This window comes from Centrocercus urophasianus, unplaced genomic scaffold (assembly GCF_019232065.1).
Source record: "Centrocercus urophasianus isolate 14NV4802_14NV808 unplaced genomic scaffold, USGS_Curo_1.0 seq_22, whole genome shotgun sequence".
In the NCBI taxonomy this organism is placed as follows: domain Eukaryota; kingdom Metazoa; phylum Chordata; class Aves; order Galliformes; family Phasianidae; genus Centrocercus; species Centrocercus urophasianus.
The window spans coordinates 19,358,623-19,377,416 of NW_024884778.1; the positions used below are offsets into that span (position 1 = coordinate 19,358,623).

At 39.3% G+C, this 18,794-nt stretch overlaps 1 protein-coding gene across 1 annotated transcript in view; it reads left to right on the forward strand.

The window, feature by feature from the left end:
• The window catches only part of DOCK3 (dedicator of cytokinesis 3), a 184,769-nt gene that overhangs the window by 121,607 nt on the left and 44,368 nt on the right, over window positions 1–18,794 (forward strand). The window contains exons 22-28 of the mRNA XM_042823318.1: window positions 710–791; window positions 7,500–7,670; window positions 11,378–11,570; window positions 12,842–12,969; window positions 13,936–14,082; window positions 16,031–16,129; window positions 17,487–17,581. Of these exons, the coding sequence (XP_042679252.1) occupies window positions 710–791; window positions 7,500–7,670; window positions 11,378–11,570; window positions 12,842–12,969; window positions 13,936–14,082; window positions 16,031–16,129; window positions 17,487–17,581 (915 nt within the window). The remainder of the gene's footprint in view (window positions 1–709; window positions 792–7,499; window positions 7,671–11,377; window positions 11,571–12,841; window positions 12,970–13,935; window positions 14,083–16,030; window positions 16,130–17,486; window positions 17,582–18,794) is intronic.

Sequence of the window (18,794 nt, forward strand, 5' to 3'; positions counted from 1 at the left end):
TGGTATCGTGCACTCCAGGAAGATGGTTCTTTGTGATCTTCAGTTTCTAAACACTGCTTACTTAGAGGAGGCCTGGCATTTGATGCCAAATGAGTAGAGTATGTCTTGATCTCAATTTTGATAAAGGCAAGCAATATAGTTCTATCTTTAATAGTATCGTTTGATGTTCTTATGGTTTGTCAATTACAGGGAAGAAATCATTTTCTGGTGTAGAAATTTAAATAAATGTATATGTTGTATAAAATTCAGTAGGTGATTCGAGTGGACTGAAATTAGACTTTTTTTTTAATAGATTTTTCCCTAGAACTAAAATGTTTGCTACCTGACTAATTTTTAAATGGTATTGAAACTACTGCTGCTGCCCCAGAAGCAACTTCACCTCCTTGGGCACCTTCTCACCATCCTCCCATAGGGTGATTAAGTAGGGATGAGAAAGAATGCTGCTAAAAACGTGTGAAATGAGTTTAAGTACAAGAGACAGGCTGTACAGTCATATTTGCAAACACCTTAATGTCTGCTGTTGCAGAAGGATATGCAAAAAGAAGGTTTGATCAAATTCTGAGTTGAAAGATAAAAAAGTTGAAGGGGGCAGCCTCTGAACACTGTGCACTGGTAAGATCTGTCCTGAAGCAATTGTGATTGAATGTTATTTAAACTCGGCAGTGATGGCTAATCTTCATGTTACTGTTCTTTTTGCTGTTACATTCAGAGAACTGATCCGATGCTTGAAGTGGTACATGGACCGTTCAGCTGAGCTCGTACGCCAAGATCACATCCAGGAGGCAATGAGAGTATGTATGCATTAGAAATATTTATGTGCCTGTTTCATTTGTGAAGGGCTGAGGAAGCTGCAGATAAAATCAAGGGCTGTCTGTTGTTGGCATCTAAAATGTTTAACTAAAGTTATTTTTTTTATTGCCAAAAGTTAGGGGGAGATAGATTCATTCTTGTGCAGAAAACAATGAAACAATCACATCTTCTTAAGTCCTTTTGAAGCCTTAAGGAGATTTAAGTGGGACTTCAGTGGCACATATATGCATGTGTTACATATATTTATGTCTACACCTTGCACTTTAAGGAACGGTGATTTGAAGTGTATTAGGCAGAGGTGCCATGGATCAGAGGTACAATTTCCATTTGTGGCTGTGACGTAGCTTCATTGTGTCACCAGTGGAAGTTGTCTCCTGTTTTAAGAAGCTGGAAATTCTACCATTTATCATTTGTTCCCTGGCAAGAGTATGATGCTGAAAGAAGGCCCAACTTTCTAATGTTGTGTGAAGTCAAGGGAATAATTTTTATACTAATTACAGAGAATTCAGAGAATAAATGAAGTATTTGTTTTACTGTAAGTAATTGTAAGAGAGAAAGAGAATGCACGTAAATACGATTCCAAATTTTGCAGGAAAGAGACTTTGAGTGATTGTCTATCTGTACGTTCTTACTGTAGGCAGTACATCCAAACATTTTGAATCTGGGCACTTTTAAAACTAGCATCAGTGGCAGAGATTTTTTCTTTTTTTTCACTTTTCTCACTTTTTCACATCGCAAGTGAAGCGTGTCACGGGTGAGAAGCACACATGCACACACACATTGCTGCTTTAAGTTCTGGGTAAAGCATGGGAAAGTTAGGGGTTGTTTCTTGTGAATGTCTTTGTGCTTGTGTTTTGGTATATGTTTCAGATTTCATCGCTGTTTTCCATTCCCTTTTGTGGTATTTTTATGCTTTGCTTTGTCTCCTTTGGTCTAATTTATTCAACATTTTTGAGAAAGTAGTATTTGTTTTTTGAGAATTTGAATGGTACAGCATCCCTATGTTTAACTGGCTGTCGAGATCTCCTGATCTTGATACTTAGAAGATGGATGATTTAGCGGTTGGTTGTTAGAGTTTGGGTAGAATGGTGAGGTTGCAGTTGGACTTCATCTTCAAGGTTTTTTCCAACCTGAGCAATTCAATTATATGAGCACTATAGCAGTTTGTGCTTTGTCTTTGTAGATATTTATGTATTTAGAAACTATTTGTAATATTTTTGAACCACAGTTCCATAGGGAATAGTAAAAGTGGGCCAAAGATGAATTTTCTTGAAATTCTATTGAAATTCTCAGCTTTCTCATTCAATTTGTTTCCATCCTCATTGCTCATTTTTTGGAATTGCAAAGGAACCTGTTAAAATAGTGAAACAGGAAGCAGATCCCTAACTGGAATGGCTGGGAGAAGGCTTTCTTCTCCATCAAACTATTCGCTGATATGCAATGCAGCAGACGCAGATGTATGATATTGTTCCTAAGTGGAATTTGTTGAACCTCATGTTAGTTCTCTTCAGCAACTGTGAAAGTATGAGCGTTAGAATGTCTTTCAAAAGGTCAGTTATTCAATGTGCTGTTTGAAAATAAGTAAATAAATTCTTTCAAGGATGCTAAAGCAGCCCTTTGCTTACTTGGAATCTGAAGTGTTTGCTTAGTCAGCAGGTGTCCTGTCAGTGAGTTGGGTCGCTTTGCAGATCTGACAGCCCCTTTCCTAGCAATGAGCAGCAGAGGTTCTTCAGACCTAACAGTACATCCTCTACCACTGTGGTAGCTGTTACATTTTAAGGTGAACAGTTGGCTTCACAAGTAGATCTTGGAGGCCCAAATTAAGATCTTCATTTTCTTTCTTGATTCCCTATGGACATGATGGATATGCAGACACCTCATATGATTCTAATCCAGACCAACATCAACAAGCACTGCTTTAGGCTGTTTCAGAAATGGTTTTCCTTGCTCAAGACTTTTTCTCAGAAAACTTCAGTGAAACCTGGAGTGTTCTGTGAAACATAGGGGCTTCCCTAGCTGTCTAGAACACGTGGCACCATTTTCCTTGCTATTGCCCATAACAAACTTCATGTAAGCTGCATCTAAATACACCTGCCTGTGCCTATGTGGAGAATTCTTTAGCAGGAGTCTCCATGGTTAGCCTCACAGATGGTTTTACCTTTTCTGCTAGACATGCAAAACTAGTGAAATGTCTCTAGGCAGTGCAGTTCCAGCTTCAGGCATTTCCTGGAGGTGTAATCACACATGGCTTTGCCTGTATCAAGACATCCACTTAAAAAGCAAGATCTCCTCTCAGGTCTCAGGAAGTCTCATCTTCATATCCTTGTTCTGGAGCTGAACCATACCATTGCCACAAGGTTTTACATGAATCAGTGAAAAGAAAAAGGTCAGTGTTTGGCAGAGGCTCAAACAATATTGTACTTCGCAGCTGATTTCACGAAAACCCATATTTTCTGAGCAATGGCAGCCAGGGAGGTGAGGCATTCAGAATTATATTCTCAAACTGCCTTTTGAGACTGCAGAATTCTCCAGACTGTTTTCTTCACTCTGAATTTCAAAAAGAAATGTCAGTCTTTCTGGACTTACTCCTAATTATCTCGTTCAGAAGTAATTACCTCATTGGTGATTTGTATTTTCTACAGTCTTGCTTTTTCTAAGAACACTAGAAAATTGTTAGGGTGATTACAGTCATTCCACCCTGGACAGCCTGTTTCTAGGACTTGCTCCTTCTTTTATTGTTAATGCCTTTCCAAACTTTGCCTCAGGTCTCTTACCTGCTTTCACAAGACTCTAATTGGTACCTCCGCTTGAATCTCTGTGCTTTTTATCTTAGTAATGCAGAATAGATGCTTTCTGCACTTAAAGCAAGTAGTCTGTTCGTTGCCAGGAGCAAGAAGAAGTTTGCTGGCTGCTCTTGAACATGAAGTGGATTCCCATATAGACTGCTGTCTGTATTTTAGTGAATGTGTGATACTAAGTGTATTTTGGTGAATGAGCAGCATGCAAATATTCTTTAGTTTACTTGTAAGAAGGATGTTCATGTTTTCCACAAAAGCTTTCCACAAAATCCAATGAGTTTCCTTAAAGGCTAGCAAAACCAGAACATCCTTCAGCTAATAATCTAGTTAGTTACGAGATTTTAACTGGATGTTGGTGTCTTGTTTGGGGCTGTCCTTTGAGACTGCCTACGTATTTGTTTCCTTGTATTTTTATGAAGGTGGCTTTTTGAAGATTACTTTTGTTAATTTTGGTTAGGACAGTGAAGACATTCAGAGCTAATAATCATCCTTATATATATTGTGTGTATGATAAGGTCACCTGTTCTACATAGTCCATGTTATTTCCTGGTTTGGGTGTCTTGACTTAGGAAAGTAATCTGTGCTTTTTCTTCTAGCAAGTTTGGTTAAGATTGATTCATCTGTGCATACTCTGAACATCAGCTATGTTTTGCCTTTGGAACTGAACAGGCTTTTCATCTCTATGGCAGATGAGTCCAGATGTGCTGTTACACTGTTCGTTGGAGTATGCTATATTAAGGTCATCCAGTGGTGTTTGAGCATAGTCCTTGAAAGCACAAGTGATTCTAATGATGTTTCTGAAGAGTATCTTAATCTACTACACCTGCTGAAATCTATCCAACACTTTACCTGCATAAATGTAGCAGCTTCCTACTGATGTTGGGTTTGTTAGAGTAGTCTTCTGCTTTTAGTTCTTCTGGAACATTGCAGCTGAGCACCAGCTAATTTATGCAAGTTGAGGTGTGCTCAGTTGCATTCACAAGAGTGAACATGCATATGGACAGTCCCTCAGAGAAGAAAGGAAGGTTACTCATCAGTAAGTAGAAGTTGTTTGACGTGTTATCTAAATGCGCATTTCTTTCCCCACTTCTCTGCTGGAGCACCACTGATAAAACTAGAGGATTATTTGGTTGAGAGGAAATGAGGTTACAATTGTGTTTGTCATTTCAGTTTTTCATGGGATGGTACCATGAGATTTCAGACTGCTGATTGCAAGTAACAGATGCACACTCAGCTGCTCAAACCTCTTTTATCAGAGGAACTTCTTCTAATGTGGTACTATTCTCCTTTTGACATCTCTCTTTTTATATTATCCTGAACATATAGAAGGCAATATCTTCGGTGTACTTCTACATCTTTAAGAGCCTGTGTGTGTCATATCTGGGATTTTGTAAGTAGTAAAATGCAAAGTTAGTCCAAGTGCTGATGTGTGCTAAGAGGGCTTGGTTTGTGCTTTTACCTCTTCAGCTGCCTGTGTGAATGGAGTGAACTCTTTGGTTGGTTGTTTTGGATTCACTCTAAGGCAGCAGTTTAGGTGTCTCTGCCAAGGCTGAAAGCCTGCCACTGCACTTCCAACAAAGAATTACAGATTTGCAGACAGAAATCCTCTGATTTGTTGCAAAACATAGTCTTCGCATTAAAGTTATGAGCTTTCACATTGGAATTCTGGTTGTCTATACCAACCCATAAAGCCTGCCAGATCTTGACTTGCATTATTTTGTGTTAGCAGCAGAATTGCTAACCTTGAAGAGCAGACTGCTGTGAACCAACTCAGCTTTGTCTGGAAACAGACAGAAGTGTAAAGTGCTATTTCCTGCTGGAGTTCTTTGGAGTAAGGAAGCTACACTGGGAGGTGCTCTAGTGCAGAGGTATAAGTAGAGTCCTGCCAGGTTACTGAAAAAATGGCTGTAATTATCACCAGGATTTTGAAATCTGTGATGGATTTATGAAAGCTTTCTCGTTCTCTGTCCTTAAAGCTGTAGCATTCTAAAGCTTAGAACATGACATTGCATATAGTACACAAATATGTATTATAGTGTGTTGGCTCAAGCATCTGATGGATACAAAAATATAAATGGGAGTAAAATTTGTCATTGGAATTTCTTTAAGCTCCCAAACAATGAGGCAGGCAAGAATAATTTTGAGTCAGTGTAATAGCTCTAATGTTTCTTTATAAACTATGATTAGTGAATTGCAGGAAGGTTGTTTCCTGTGCCGAGTTCTGTGGATACATCAGACTATACATCTGTCTTCCTTAGTGCTCTCTTAATGGTCTGTCACGTTAAGCGCTGAGGGAAGAGTGAAGTCTAAATGTCGCTGATATTTAGTGTGTTTCAGTGTGGATAGCTGTGTGCGCCAAATGATGGAAAAGGCATTCTGTCTGTGTGGAGTATGACATTGTCGTCATAGCATCTCTGAGAGTCTTTGATAGATTGGCAAGCTTGTTGCAGGCTGTGTGGAACAATGTGTCATCCTTCCTTGACACTGGTGCCAAATAAATGGAGTTCTGAACACCATTTACAAAGTTTTACCTAAAGGTGTTTGTGTTGCAAATCCAGACTTTCTAGACGTGTCCTTGATCAAATTACCACTTTCCTACAAAAATATCCTCTTTGTCAATCCTCCAGACTGCAGCATTTATCACACATCATGAGGGCTGCTCTGAAAGTGATGCCTCCTATTTTATGATGTTGGCCCACATCATCAGAGGTGAATGTTGGTGGGTTGGCAGCAGAGGTTGAACCTTCCTGCCAGTACTCTATTATATTTTGTTGCTGTACAAGTGATGGTGGTAGAGGGGCACTCTGACAAAATGACATCTGACATGGAAGAGTGTATGAAGTAAAGATGCATCATTGAATTCATCCATCCAGAAAAATATGGTAACTATTGACACTTTCCAATGCTTTCTGAACATCTGTGGAGATCATACAGTGGGGATGTGAGCACAGTTGTGTTTCAGCACTGACAGTGCTCACCTGCACCTGTGCAGACTTTTATGAGCTCTTGTTCATCGCTAGCAAAAATGCACAGCTAATGGTGGTGGCTGTGTTGAAAAATAGCTTTTTGTAGCTGAAAGTTTGCTCTGTCAAATAGTGTTACTGTGTTCTTTGTACCTGTTATTGTTTCCATGGAGATAAATGGAAAGCGTTACTTTTGGAGCAACCTATGCATATTGGTGTTAAATGCCACCTTCTGTGCAAGTTGTTCCTCTGCTGGGTGCTCTCCAAGTTTCGTATGAGACAATAAAAGGAAGGTTTATGAAGTTCCCCCAGCTGGAAGTAAAAAGATGTGTACATAGTGTTGCACAGCTGCTGCTGCCTACTCCTGTGGGCTTCATGTTCTGTTTGTGTCTGCACTCACTTCTATCTGTACCTGTGGCTGTCAGAAATAAAGGCAGACCTGTTGTGTTCCTATTGAAAAGCAGACAGTTCTTTTTCCAGGTAACCCTTCTTCTGTTCCACTGATAGGCCACTTATCTTAACCCAGATCAGCAAACTGAAGTGATTAAAGGTAAAATGTGAATGAAGACAGGAAAACAGCTTCTTCAGATACAGCCCCTATGCCAAGTCATTAGCAAACTGTAAATCTCTTGTCTTTGCTAAAATCTTCCTCAGCCTGTGTAAACTGACTTTATCTACTTGAATTAAATGCATGCTTATTTTTTGTTGTTATTAGCGAGACATATTGGCCACAGAGATTATTGAGAATGAATTCTTGTGTATGAGAAGTGCTTCCTTAACTGAATTATAAAACTTAACAGAACCTGTTTTTCTTTTTTCTTTTCTAACGCTGAAGAATTATGCGTCTAGAATCTTTCCTGGTTCTCTTTAAAGTTCCTGTATTTTTCTTTCTCTCTATCTTAATTTCCTCCCTTTCCTGCTCCTTAAGGCCTTGGAATATCTTTTCAAGTTCATTGTCCAATCTCGGATCCTTTACTCCAGAGCTACGTGCGGAATGGAGGAGGAGCAGTTCCGCTCCAGCATCCAAGAGCTTTTCCAGTCCATCAGATTTGTGCTCAGCTTGGACAGCAGGAGTTCTGAGACTCTCATCTTCACACAGGTTTGCTGTTTCCTACACTTGAACTGATGAGTCAAAGGGCAGCTATTTTCTGCAGTGATAGCATATGGGCGTGTGACAGCTGGGAGCAGATTAGTATAGTGTTCTTTCTCTAAGAATGTGATGATACTGAAAAACAGCATAGTCAGTCTTACTACAGAGTGTCTGCAGTTACAGGTGCTGAACTGTGGAGTCTCAAGAGGAGAACAACTCATCACACGATGATTCAGTTTCTCCTCTTCACAAAAGTAAAATATATTGCCAAGTATCCCATGTGTCTTAAGTTGTCCTAAAGAAATTCTAAATCCTTGGTTACAGGAGCTCACATCAAATATAGAGGTCACAGCAACAGTGCTGTGGAAGAGTTCAATTGATGTACTCTCAATCTGGAAAATTTAATTCCGGCATAGTCTAACATTAGTTAGAATGGCATGCACCCTGACTGCAAGCAGTCTGTGATACCTATACTCTCAATTAATACGTTATTTCAAATGTGGCCCGGATGAATTCACTGTTACTTCTGTGGGCTACAGATTCCACCCAAAGTGAGTGAGGATTTTGCAATGTCTCATTTCACATTTGAAAGAGCACTGAGATACTTCTGTGTTTAAAAGATCTGAACAATAATGTTAAATATTATGTGTATGCCTCTGCTCAGGAAATCTCAGAAATGGATCACCTGGAACATCCTGGTAATATGAAGGTGATTTGTAATTACTAATTTACGATTTGAAGATGTTTTGAACACCTACTGAAACCTGTCAAAGCAGCAGTTGCTGTGAATGTCACAACAAAACAGAGTGACTCCAGTGGTTAGGGAAGCTGCCAGCAGCATGATCTCTTTCTTAAGAAGGTGTTCTGCAAGGTTTCGAGAAGAGTTGCTCTACTCTTTTATTTAATCACTCATTAGTGGGTATAATAAGATGACACAAGAGCATGAGAAATCAGTGCACAAATTCTTTCAGACGGTGAGTGGGAACAGCATCTGGTGAACACAGGATGTTTAGGTTGGGTTGGTTTGGTTTCTAGTTGTAGTGATCACAGGTACAGAGAGAAATTAGCTTTGAGGATGGGGTTATTTTCCCTTTCTCTTTGCTTTTTTTTTTTTTTTTCTTCTTACTGTCTTTGCTCTAGACTTTTGTAATTTGGAAAGTTTGTCCTTGTTTAATCTTTGAAAAGTTTACTGTTTTGTTTTCCCCGTGCCATTGTGTTGCCCCTTGATCTCAATTGCCCCATAGGCCTCTCAGCCTGGAATTCAGGTGAGCGGAGCTGGGACATGTGCTCCACAAAAAAGTGGTGGCACTTCAAGGCCGACATTTAATTTTGTAAGTAATGATCCTCAAAACTGCTCAAGTATTTCATCATGGATGTTCCCAGTGAATCCCTTTTCCTATCCCAATCCGTCTTTTCCTCCATATAGACTGAAATTTAATGTTTAAGTGGCTGGTGCTTTAAAACTACGAAATGTGGAATATTTCAGTAATTAATGGAACAGCTGATAGCATTAGCACTTCAGAAATACACTGTTGAGGGCATGTGCAAGACTGCATAAATCACACTGCTCAGGCAAACCGAGGAGACAGTGTATGAGCTTCAGAAACTTGGACAACTGTTACACAGAAATGTTTGAGGCCTTATTAAATATAATTTCCTCCACATTTCTTTTATCCAGGATATTAGATCTCAGTGCAGCCTTTTTCAGCAGTGAGATAAAAACTGCTTCTTACTTCCAGGCAAGTAGTTTGACAAGAACAGTGCTCCAGAGCACTTTAGGTTCTTACACTGAAAAGGGCCCTTCCAGGAACTGCTGCAACGATACAGCTGTTCTCGAGACAGATCCAAAGCTTCCTGAAGAGATCCCATGCATATCCTTAGATTGCTACTAGAAATTCTTGATGGCTACAGCAATCCTTCTGCATCATAGTAATAGAAATAAGTTAAGGAAAACTCCTGTAACGATTTGTTGGGCCAGTATTCTAATTCTGTTTGCATTATTCTAAAGATAAAGACGATTAATGGATTTGCAGCTGTTACAGCCTTCCAAAGTACCATGAACTATTTAAATCATTCATATTTGTTTATTTTGTTAGTACATTGTATCTATGTAGCAACAAATAGGTGACAACACCCAGGAGGCTGTATGGGTTTTTGTGTAATCTGAATTGAGTGTAACAAGACAAGATGTTGAGAGAGATAACAAGCACGAAGAAGAAAGAGGTAAACTTATATTCAGAATAATTTAATGGGCTCTTCAGTGTTTGCCAAGTTAGTTATAAACATAACTTACACTTTGCTCAGAGACTATCAAATGCATAGAGCTGTTTGAAGGAGAAGATGCTTAGAAGAAAGACATGGTAAAAAGGAAGCTGTCTGTTATATGAAATTAGAAGGGCGTTCCGAGTGTTAGAGCCTCCATGAAAGATGTACAGAAGTGTTTGTGGAATGAGGGAACATAGAAATCTGAGGAGAAGATCTTGCAGAATAGAAGAAAATAATGATAGGTGGTAAGACTCAGGTGGGCGAAGCTGAACAAAACCTAGTAGATTCAAACACTGCAGGATGGCAGTGTGGGTTGTGTGGAGAGCTTCAAAGAAATGAGGGGAAAACAGAAGTAAGCGTGCACAGTGGTGGCAGCTGGAAGTAGGACAGCAAAATCAGAATCTTCCCTTTGGGGAGAGTTCTTCACTGGAGAAGGTTAGTCAAGCATTGGGGTGGGCTGCACAGGGTGAAGTCTCCAGCACTGGAGGTGTTCAGGAGATGTGTGGATGTGGCACATGTCCCTCAGTGCCAGGGTTGGTGATGGGATCCAGTCAGTAAGGCTGGTGGTTGGACTTGGTGATCTTGAAGGTCTTTTCCAACCAAGAAGATTCTGTGAAAACCAGCCTTGGCAGCAACCATCGTGGATCTGTATTAGTTTTAAGGAAGAGGATGGGATGTCTGTTCAGTGGGACGTAAAGAAAGGAAGACAAGAAGCGTAAAATTTTGGAGTTATGGCACCATGTATGTGGAATTTGAGAATAGGAAATTAATTGAAGAGATGTGAAACAACAGATGAAGAATTTGTGGTGTGTTGTGATACTGTTTCTGCACTCCCATTGATTGGATAACTCCAGCTTACTGGAAGTATCCATTGTTGCAAGAATCACATGCACTCTCACTTGCATGATGTGTTGCCTCTTTCACATGAAGTTGCACCCTATCCCTGTTACAGAGATACTGTAATATCATGTGACAGTTACTGCCATGGTTAAGGGTCTGTCAACATGTTCTTCAGAATATTTTCTGAAGAGCTTTAACTGCCTTTTGTAGTTCCTCAGTACAAAAAGTCAGTATGGAGTTAATGTAATCAGAAGCGCTTTTTATATTTATTCAAAAATGTAAACATGCAAAAAATTGACTATTTTCTGTTCTTCTGTACCTTTTTCTGTTTTATAAGCTATAATCTAAAATATGGCCTTTTGAAGTTCTACAGGAGCTGTGCTCAACTTACCGTACGACTTAGTATTGCAACAGAGCTTGATTTTTGTATACTACTAGTAATTTGGTCACTATGAACTTGAGGTACTGCAAAACATTAACTCCAGCTGTAGTTCACTACGTAGTGGCTTTTTCCAGACCCTTAATTCAGTTTTACTGTTGTTTCTATTTCACTGCCTTTAGCTGCGCTTAAAGAGTTCAGAATTTTGAACTTTCTCGTTCGCTTTTTACAGGCTGCTTTGCTGAACTCCTTCCCTGCTATCTTTGATGAGCTGTTGCAGATGTTCACTGTGCAGGAAGTAGCAGAGTTTGTGAGGGGCACTCTGGGCAGCATGCCCAGTACTGTACACATCGGGCAGTCAATGGACGTTGTTAAGCTGCAGTCCATTGCGCGTACTGTCGACAGCCGCCTGTTCTCCTTCTCAGGTAAGATGGTGGGATGAAGCCAAGGTTGGCTCCGAACTAAGAGTAAGAAGATATTCCATAGAGTTTGCTGTCACCTCGTTGCAGACAGTTCATTACTGAGAGCTAATAAACTTGGTAATTATTTATCTATCCAGCATCGTTGTTACATATCTTCACTGGGTATTGCTTTGTTTTTCTGTGGTAGGAAATATGAATAAATACATTGTAGATAAGTTGTATTACTGATAAAATTCTGTACCTTAACAAGTCTCATTTCGTACATCATGTTACTCTTTGATTGTTTGCCACTTTAGTTCCAAAGACATAGATAGGAAGACTAATCTACTTTCTAGCAAGCTAATTGCATGAGAAAGAAACAGGAAGACAGTTTCAAGAGAAGCCCACCATTCTTTTAAAGTGTATTTAATCCTTACATGGTAACTATCATACTTGTATAAATCAACATATTAGTAATTCTTTGTGACGGATCAAATGAATAAGGGCTGAAGATTGAGTTTATTTCAAATGAATGAAATTATGAATATAACAGAAGAAGATTAAAAGCACTGTAGGGCTTATCTACCCTAATCAGAAGTTAGTGCACTCAATACTCATCTCCCGAGTCAGCAATCTCCCATGTCCTTTCTATCTCTCAAAATATGATTCTATTTGCCAGACATCTTTTACCTACCAACCCTGCCTACTCTTCCAGTCTTGCAATTAAAGGAAGATCCACTCTCTTTTTCTTGGCTCTTTACCTTCCATTTCTCCTATGAGTTCCTTGCCATCCTCCCACTTTTTTCCCTATTTTTTTCTGTTCCGGCTTCTGTCTTCAGCAGCTGCTGCCTGCTCTCCCTCTTTAAATACAGTTTAGGTTGGTAAGCCAGGTAAATGAGAAAAATCAGCCAGTTTCCAAGAGTCATATATTTGAGAAGCTCTCTTAGCTGTGACAACAGAGCTGAAAAGCACCTTGAAGTGAGGAAGGAGTCTGAACAGTAGGAAATCAAGGTCTGCATATATCTGTTCACAAATACTGCTGTCAATCTGGAACTGTATTGAAGAGTTTGTGTATTCTGCATTTACAAACTTTTGAAATGAGTTGTACTATTAGTTCTTTATATACAGTTCTTGCAAGTGTGTTCTGCTGCCATCTATATGATAGAATTTGCACCAATTAATTAAATATGCTATTTGTCAGCAAACAAGTTTGGATACCTAAAGGCTACTGAATGAAGATAATTGAAATTCAGGTCTCTTTTTTAAGAATTGTGATGCTATTTTCCTTCTTTCAGAGTCCCGACGCATCCTGCTTCCTGTGGTTCTTCACCACATTCACCTTCACCTACGACAGCAGAAGGAACTTCTCATCTGCTCTGGGATTCTGAGTAGTATCTTCTCCATAATCAAGACCAGCTCTTTGGTAATCTGCTCCTTGACTTTCTAATTCCATCACTCACTTGTTAAATTGAAGGCTGAGCGAGTTGTGTCAGTTAATAGAGGTTTTGCAAAGATCCTTCTGAAAATGAATTTCTGCTGATTTTCTGTCAGCAAAAGAACATTTGTAGTCTGGGTCTGCTTTTGTATGTGTGACTCAAAGCATTCTGGTTACACAGTGTTCTTGCTGTTAGGAGAGGAAAAAAAGGTATATTCATTTACCTGATTTGACACCGTTTAATTTTCCGTATCCAAGCCCAGAACTTAGATGTCAGTGAAGTTCAAAAGCCCTATGCAGCTCTAGGATTTGTAGTTCTGCAAGGGACAGTAACTAGCAATTTATGATTCATGTTAAGTGAATACTCTAAAATTATCCAATCAATGAAATCACACATACTTCTAGAAATTGCTGCTGAGTTTAAACACCCTGCTTCGCTGATCATATAATAATCTGATCCAAACGATAACTTGATCATTTAAAGCAGTGCTCACAAGCAGAGGGTGGTGAAGCTTCCATACCTGACTCTAAAGGAGGAAGCTCATAGTGCTAAATATAAATTGTACCAGTGAGTACTTCTAATAACAAGTTACTGCTTTGTGTGAAAGGAATGAAATGAAAGGTATCAGGGTAATAAACTAAATTAATGCTGCCATAGAATAAAGAGCACTGAACATAATCTGACCCCATTGTGTTCTAGAGTGTGTGCAGAACTTGAATTATAAATTTACATGTACATCCATGACCCTGAATGTTTCTATGAGAGGGAGGAGGTCACGCGCTGGCATCACAACAGCATCTGGTACCCATATTGAATTTGTTTGTACTTCTTTGAACCTCCACTGTGGAGGTCTCTACCAAAGCGGATGTTTGCGGTATGGCTGGCTCAAAGAATTCTCTGCCAATCCGTCTTCTCCAGTCTCTAACTGTCTGTTTGCTTACCACTTACTGTAGGAGGGAGATGTCGTGGAGGAGGTTGAGATGATGGTGGAAAGCCTCCTGGATGTGCTTTTACAAACTCTGCTAACAATCATGAGTAAATCGCAGTCTCAGGAGGCGGTAAGAGGGCAGCGTTGCCCGCAGTGCACAGCAGAAATCACTGTTAGTAACTAACAATCAGTTTCTATTTCCTGCTTCTCTGTAACCTTTGGTTCAGTCCCTCACCATCGCAAGCACCTCATTATCATTAATGCTGCATGAATGCCCAGGGCTTTGTCTCTTTCTCTTAGTAAGTCACTGATCCTTTCCTTCCTCTGCGCTAGCAATGTCTGCGAGGAGCAGTTGTGCTAAAGGAGGCTTTTGTGGATTTCCAGGTTATTTTCTTGTTTATCTTTTCAGCTGTGATTGAGAATTAGTGATTAGAAGGTAGGGTATATGCTAACTGGGTTGCTGCCCAGGGCTTCCTCCCTGAATGGGCTTTGGACTCTGATTCCTAAGGCTGACAATATCATACTTTCAAGTGGGCAAGTCCCTTAGCACTACCCTGGAGATCTGTCATTCATGTTCACTGATTATTTCTTACAAATGAAACACAGCATATTTTGGAAAAAGAAATAGCAGAGACTAAGACAAGCTGTTGGGAGAAGTGGGAAAAGCCAGCAGTTTGTATGGTGTGCCAGCGTACACCTAGGGAAAGAATCCTTTTCCTTGACATGTAGTGAATCAGGAGAAAAAGAACAGAAATGCTGATAAGCTTTTCTGGATTCATTGCCCTTGCTACTTTAGCCTATTCTAGTCTATTTGGTAGATTCTCTAGCACAGCTTTTGCACAATGTGTGATGTTAAGCTGTTTTACAGAGCGTCTCTTTTCTAGTCTTGCTTTTTTGTCAAATGGCTGAAACCTCAGAGGCAGGCAAACACCAAGGCACATTTTTCACCCGAGTGAAAAGATGGTATCTTTCTATTTTATAGAAAGAGTGAAGAAAAACCCCGATAAAGAACAAGACATTTAATAGATTTTACAGCATCTAGTGACATCTCATCTTCCTTTGACTTCTGCTTTTTAACTTAATGTTATTTATCACACGATCCATACATGCAAGAGCATGCCTTTTTTCCTAATGAAGTTCAGCCCTGTAAAAGTTCACCCCATGTCAAAGCTTCCAGGTAGATGCTTGAGCATCTATTGATTTAAGAATCAATAAAAATGAAGAGGAAAGTCCCAAGTTCAGAATACCCCCATATTTGTTCCTGAGTTTGTATTTGACAGCATGGCAGTAAGTGTAGTCTTTTTTAGATACCGATTAGAAAGCAGCTTGCATGTTTCACAGGGAGTGACAGTTAGAAGACATGCTCCTTACTTTCCTGTCACTGCCATACTCAGTATCTTGGACAAATTGCTTAACTTCTCTGTGCTTTACTTTCAGATATGTAAAATGGGGGAGCCCATCTTTGGAAAACTCTTTGGGATACTGTGGTAACTTGTCAGGGTGCATCTGCTTTGCAGGCCAGAAATGTAATTGTAACTCACATAGGCTTACCCAAGCTACATTCAGAGTAGCTTAATGGAATACTGTTAATATTGTAGCTATTGACAGCAGGTAGCTTGGTGAGCACTAATAGCTAAATATTTACAGGATTCCAACACCTTTGGTAGCCTGTACTGATCTTGTGCTGTTATCACTATGCTGTTTTCAGTATCTCAGCAAATTTGTTTCAGTTCTTCCTGGTACACCCGCATGAGCAGCAGTCACACCTTTGTTAGGCACGTAACTGAGAAGGTGACTGTCAAGAACTGCATGCTTGGAGAGAAATTCTTTAATGTCTGCATTAATGATTCCAAATGATTTTTGTTTAGACTACAATGCTTGTTAAAATCCATGTAAAAACAGCACTTGTGGTAGGTCTCTAAGAGATGTATTCCTGTATATAAAGAGTCATTCAAGAACTGTTAACATGCAGTATTTTTAATCTCTGTGCATGATAGCTTTCCCTCTCATAGGCATGGGGCCATTTCAGACCCCTCCCTTTATACCTTACCCCAAGTTGAGTTTTATATGCACAAAATTTCAGATTGTCTGATCTAAAGAATTTCTCATTTGGTCAACAGGGAGAATACGTGTCCTGTCTTTTATCTTTGCTTCGTCAGATGTCAGACTCTCATTTCCAGCACTTGCTGGACAACTTCCAAAGCAAGGATGAACTAAAGGTACAGCAGAACATGATGTTGAATGAGAAAGCAGAGGGAATCCCTCAGGCTTTACTTGCTCTGCTAATCATTCCCATTCTCTGGCACTCTGGTTTTGTAAACCTTCCTTTCCCTCTTATGATAATAGATGTTGTGTCAAAAGAGTGTTTCAAACCTGTTTTGGGATGCATATGTTATATGTATTATATATATATATATATATATATATATATGTTATATTTGTTATACATATGATACATATGATACATATGTTATACATATGATACAAATGGAGCCTTTCTTGGAAAAGAAGCAATCTTGCTACTTGATTTTATGCACCCTTGCCAAATTTGTGACCTTTAACTTCAGTTATGGCTTTTGATGACCTTGTGGTTGATGAGGGGCTCAGATGGCTTTTTTGTCACTGTCATTTTGAAATGCACCTCTCAAAACAACAGAGACGAACTTTTTGTTTCATCTTCTGTAGGATGGAGGTATATCTCAGACAAAGGTCTATTTAAGAGGCTGAATAACTTTATTTATAAAGATAAGATTGCTTTTGATTAACATGGCACTTAATAAAACAGAGACAATGAGAAGAGTGTGATGTGGCAGGAACTTATGTTGCCTTAACAAGTGTGAAGGAAAAGCAGTAAGAAGTCCTTCCTGAATAGTCTTTCTAGATCATATGCATATATAGAGGCTGAATAAATCAGGAAGATAAATTTGTGATAGAGGAATTCTTGCCTCCTGGTAGCAGGGTTCAGTGTATCTCAGGTTGATAGTTACTTGAGATTATTACCTTTCAGATAATTGAATTGCTCATAGGAAAATGATTTGATAAATTGAATCATATTAATTCTCGTTAAATATTTTTTAAAACTATCTACACTATCATTCTTACGTTAAACCAACACAAGGATTTGTGGTTGAATTAAAATCTGTCCTTATTGCCATAAGAATGAATGCTAAGGAAATGCTCAGCAGCATGACAGGCTGAAGGTATTATCCCCAACTTTTTTTTTCCAGCTATCAGTTCATCTGATATGCGTTATCTCCTTAGCTTTTCCTTCAGACATTGCCCTTTTACCACTGCCGTGCCTATCAAAATAGGTGGCTTTACTTTCAGAGCAGCCTTCGCACATTATACTCATAAGGAAGATTTTTGTCTCACTGTGAAAGTCGAGATTTAAACAGCTACAACCCAATCAGTACATATTAGATGCAAATAAAGCAATATTTGTATTTGTTGTTACCATGTTTTCACATGGATGGCCTAGTGCTCAAATGGAGCATGCTGAGCTGAAGAAGTGCTTGTAATCAAGAACACAGATCTTCAGCTGCTAATGACTTTTTTTTTTTTTCACCTATGCAATAGGAGTTCCTCCTGAAGATTTTCTGTGTATTTCGGAACCTCATGAAAATGAGTGTCTTTCCTCGAGACTGGATGGTGATGAGGTTGCTCACCAGCAAGTAAGTAGAGAAGCAGGTATAAACTTCTGTCATTCTATATCAGATTTTTTTTCTCCTGTGCACTCAAAACCTGTGATGCAGTGTGTTTCATCAGGTTGAAATGTTGTGATCAAGACAGAATCCTGCAGTACTTATCCCAGTTCTTTCCTTCTTTTGACACATTGGACCAAACTGGGACTTACAGTTGTCGTTCTGTATGTTATAATCTACCAATATGCAAAGGTGTGAAAAATTAGAGGTTTAAACCCAAAGCTTGAAGTAGCTGCACTGGGGATAAGAGTGGCACAAACAGCCATCTTTACCCTCTGTAGAAGCACTCAGGTATGTAAGAAGAAGAGGATTAAACCTCAGCAATGATACCAGGCACATTGCACACATTTATTTTTCAGTTGAGTTGTCAGTGGCCTGCTTAATTTTTTTTATCATTCTTTCTTCAGTTAAGTGCCACACTCTGAAATGATAGCAGTGTGGTGAACACTCAGTGGCTGAATTATTTGCTAGTTTCTTGTTGCGTTAGACAAACTAGCTGTGGAGTTACTACCAGATGAGGACTGGAGGGGTTCCCATAACAGGAATGTGTCCTGGTCAGCGTGTCGTGCTCTGTGAGTTCACAGCACAATGAAAAGTGAAAGGAGTGGATCTCAGTATTTCAGGATGTCAGATTAAATGGCGTTTGTAAGAAAAGATATTTTGTTCTAAATTCTTAGGCTAAGATAAATACATTTAGCAGTGCTTTTGGAAGTATGGTGTGCATGTGGATCAGAGATTTGCTATTGTTTTTTAATGTTGCTGAAGCTGTATCTACATGCTATGAATTCCTGAATTTATTGCACAGCTTGATTGCTTTGCATTGAAGTGTCCTTATAGCTACCTCGTGTCCTAAGTAGTGGTGGGAGGGACGGGGGCAGTGTTGAGAAATGCAGAAATACTCAAAAAACGTGTTATTGTGTGACTGATAAAGTACTATTGTATAGCCAAGAATTAAAACAGCTCAAGTATCTTAAGTTGCTGTTTTGGGGGGAAAAAAAACCAACCATTTCTGTTAAAACAGAAGAAAAACAGATGTATTCTTTTGTTTCACTTCAGGTGATATGGCCCAGCCATGCAATAGATACCATTTTAAAAGCTCATGTGTAAATTCCCTAATAATGAATAAGGTTCTTTACCTTTTGTCACATACTACAGGCTGCTGATGAAAACCTAGAAAGATAAG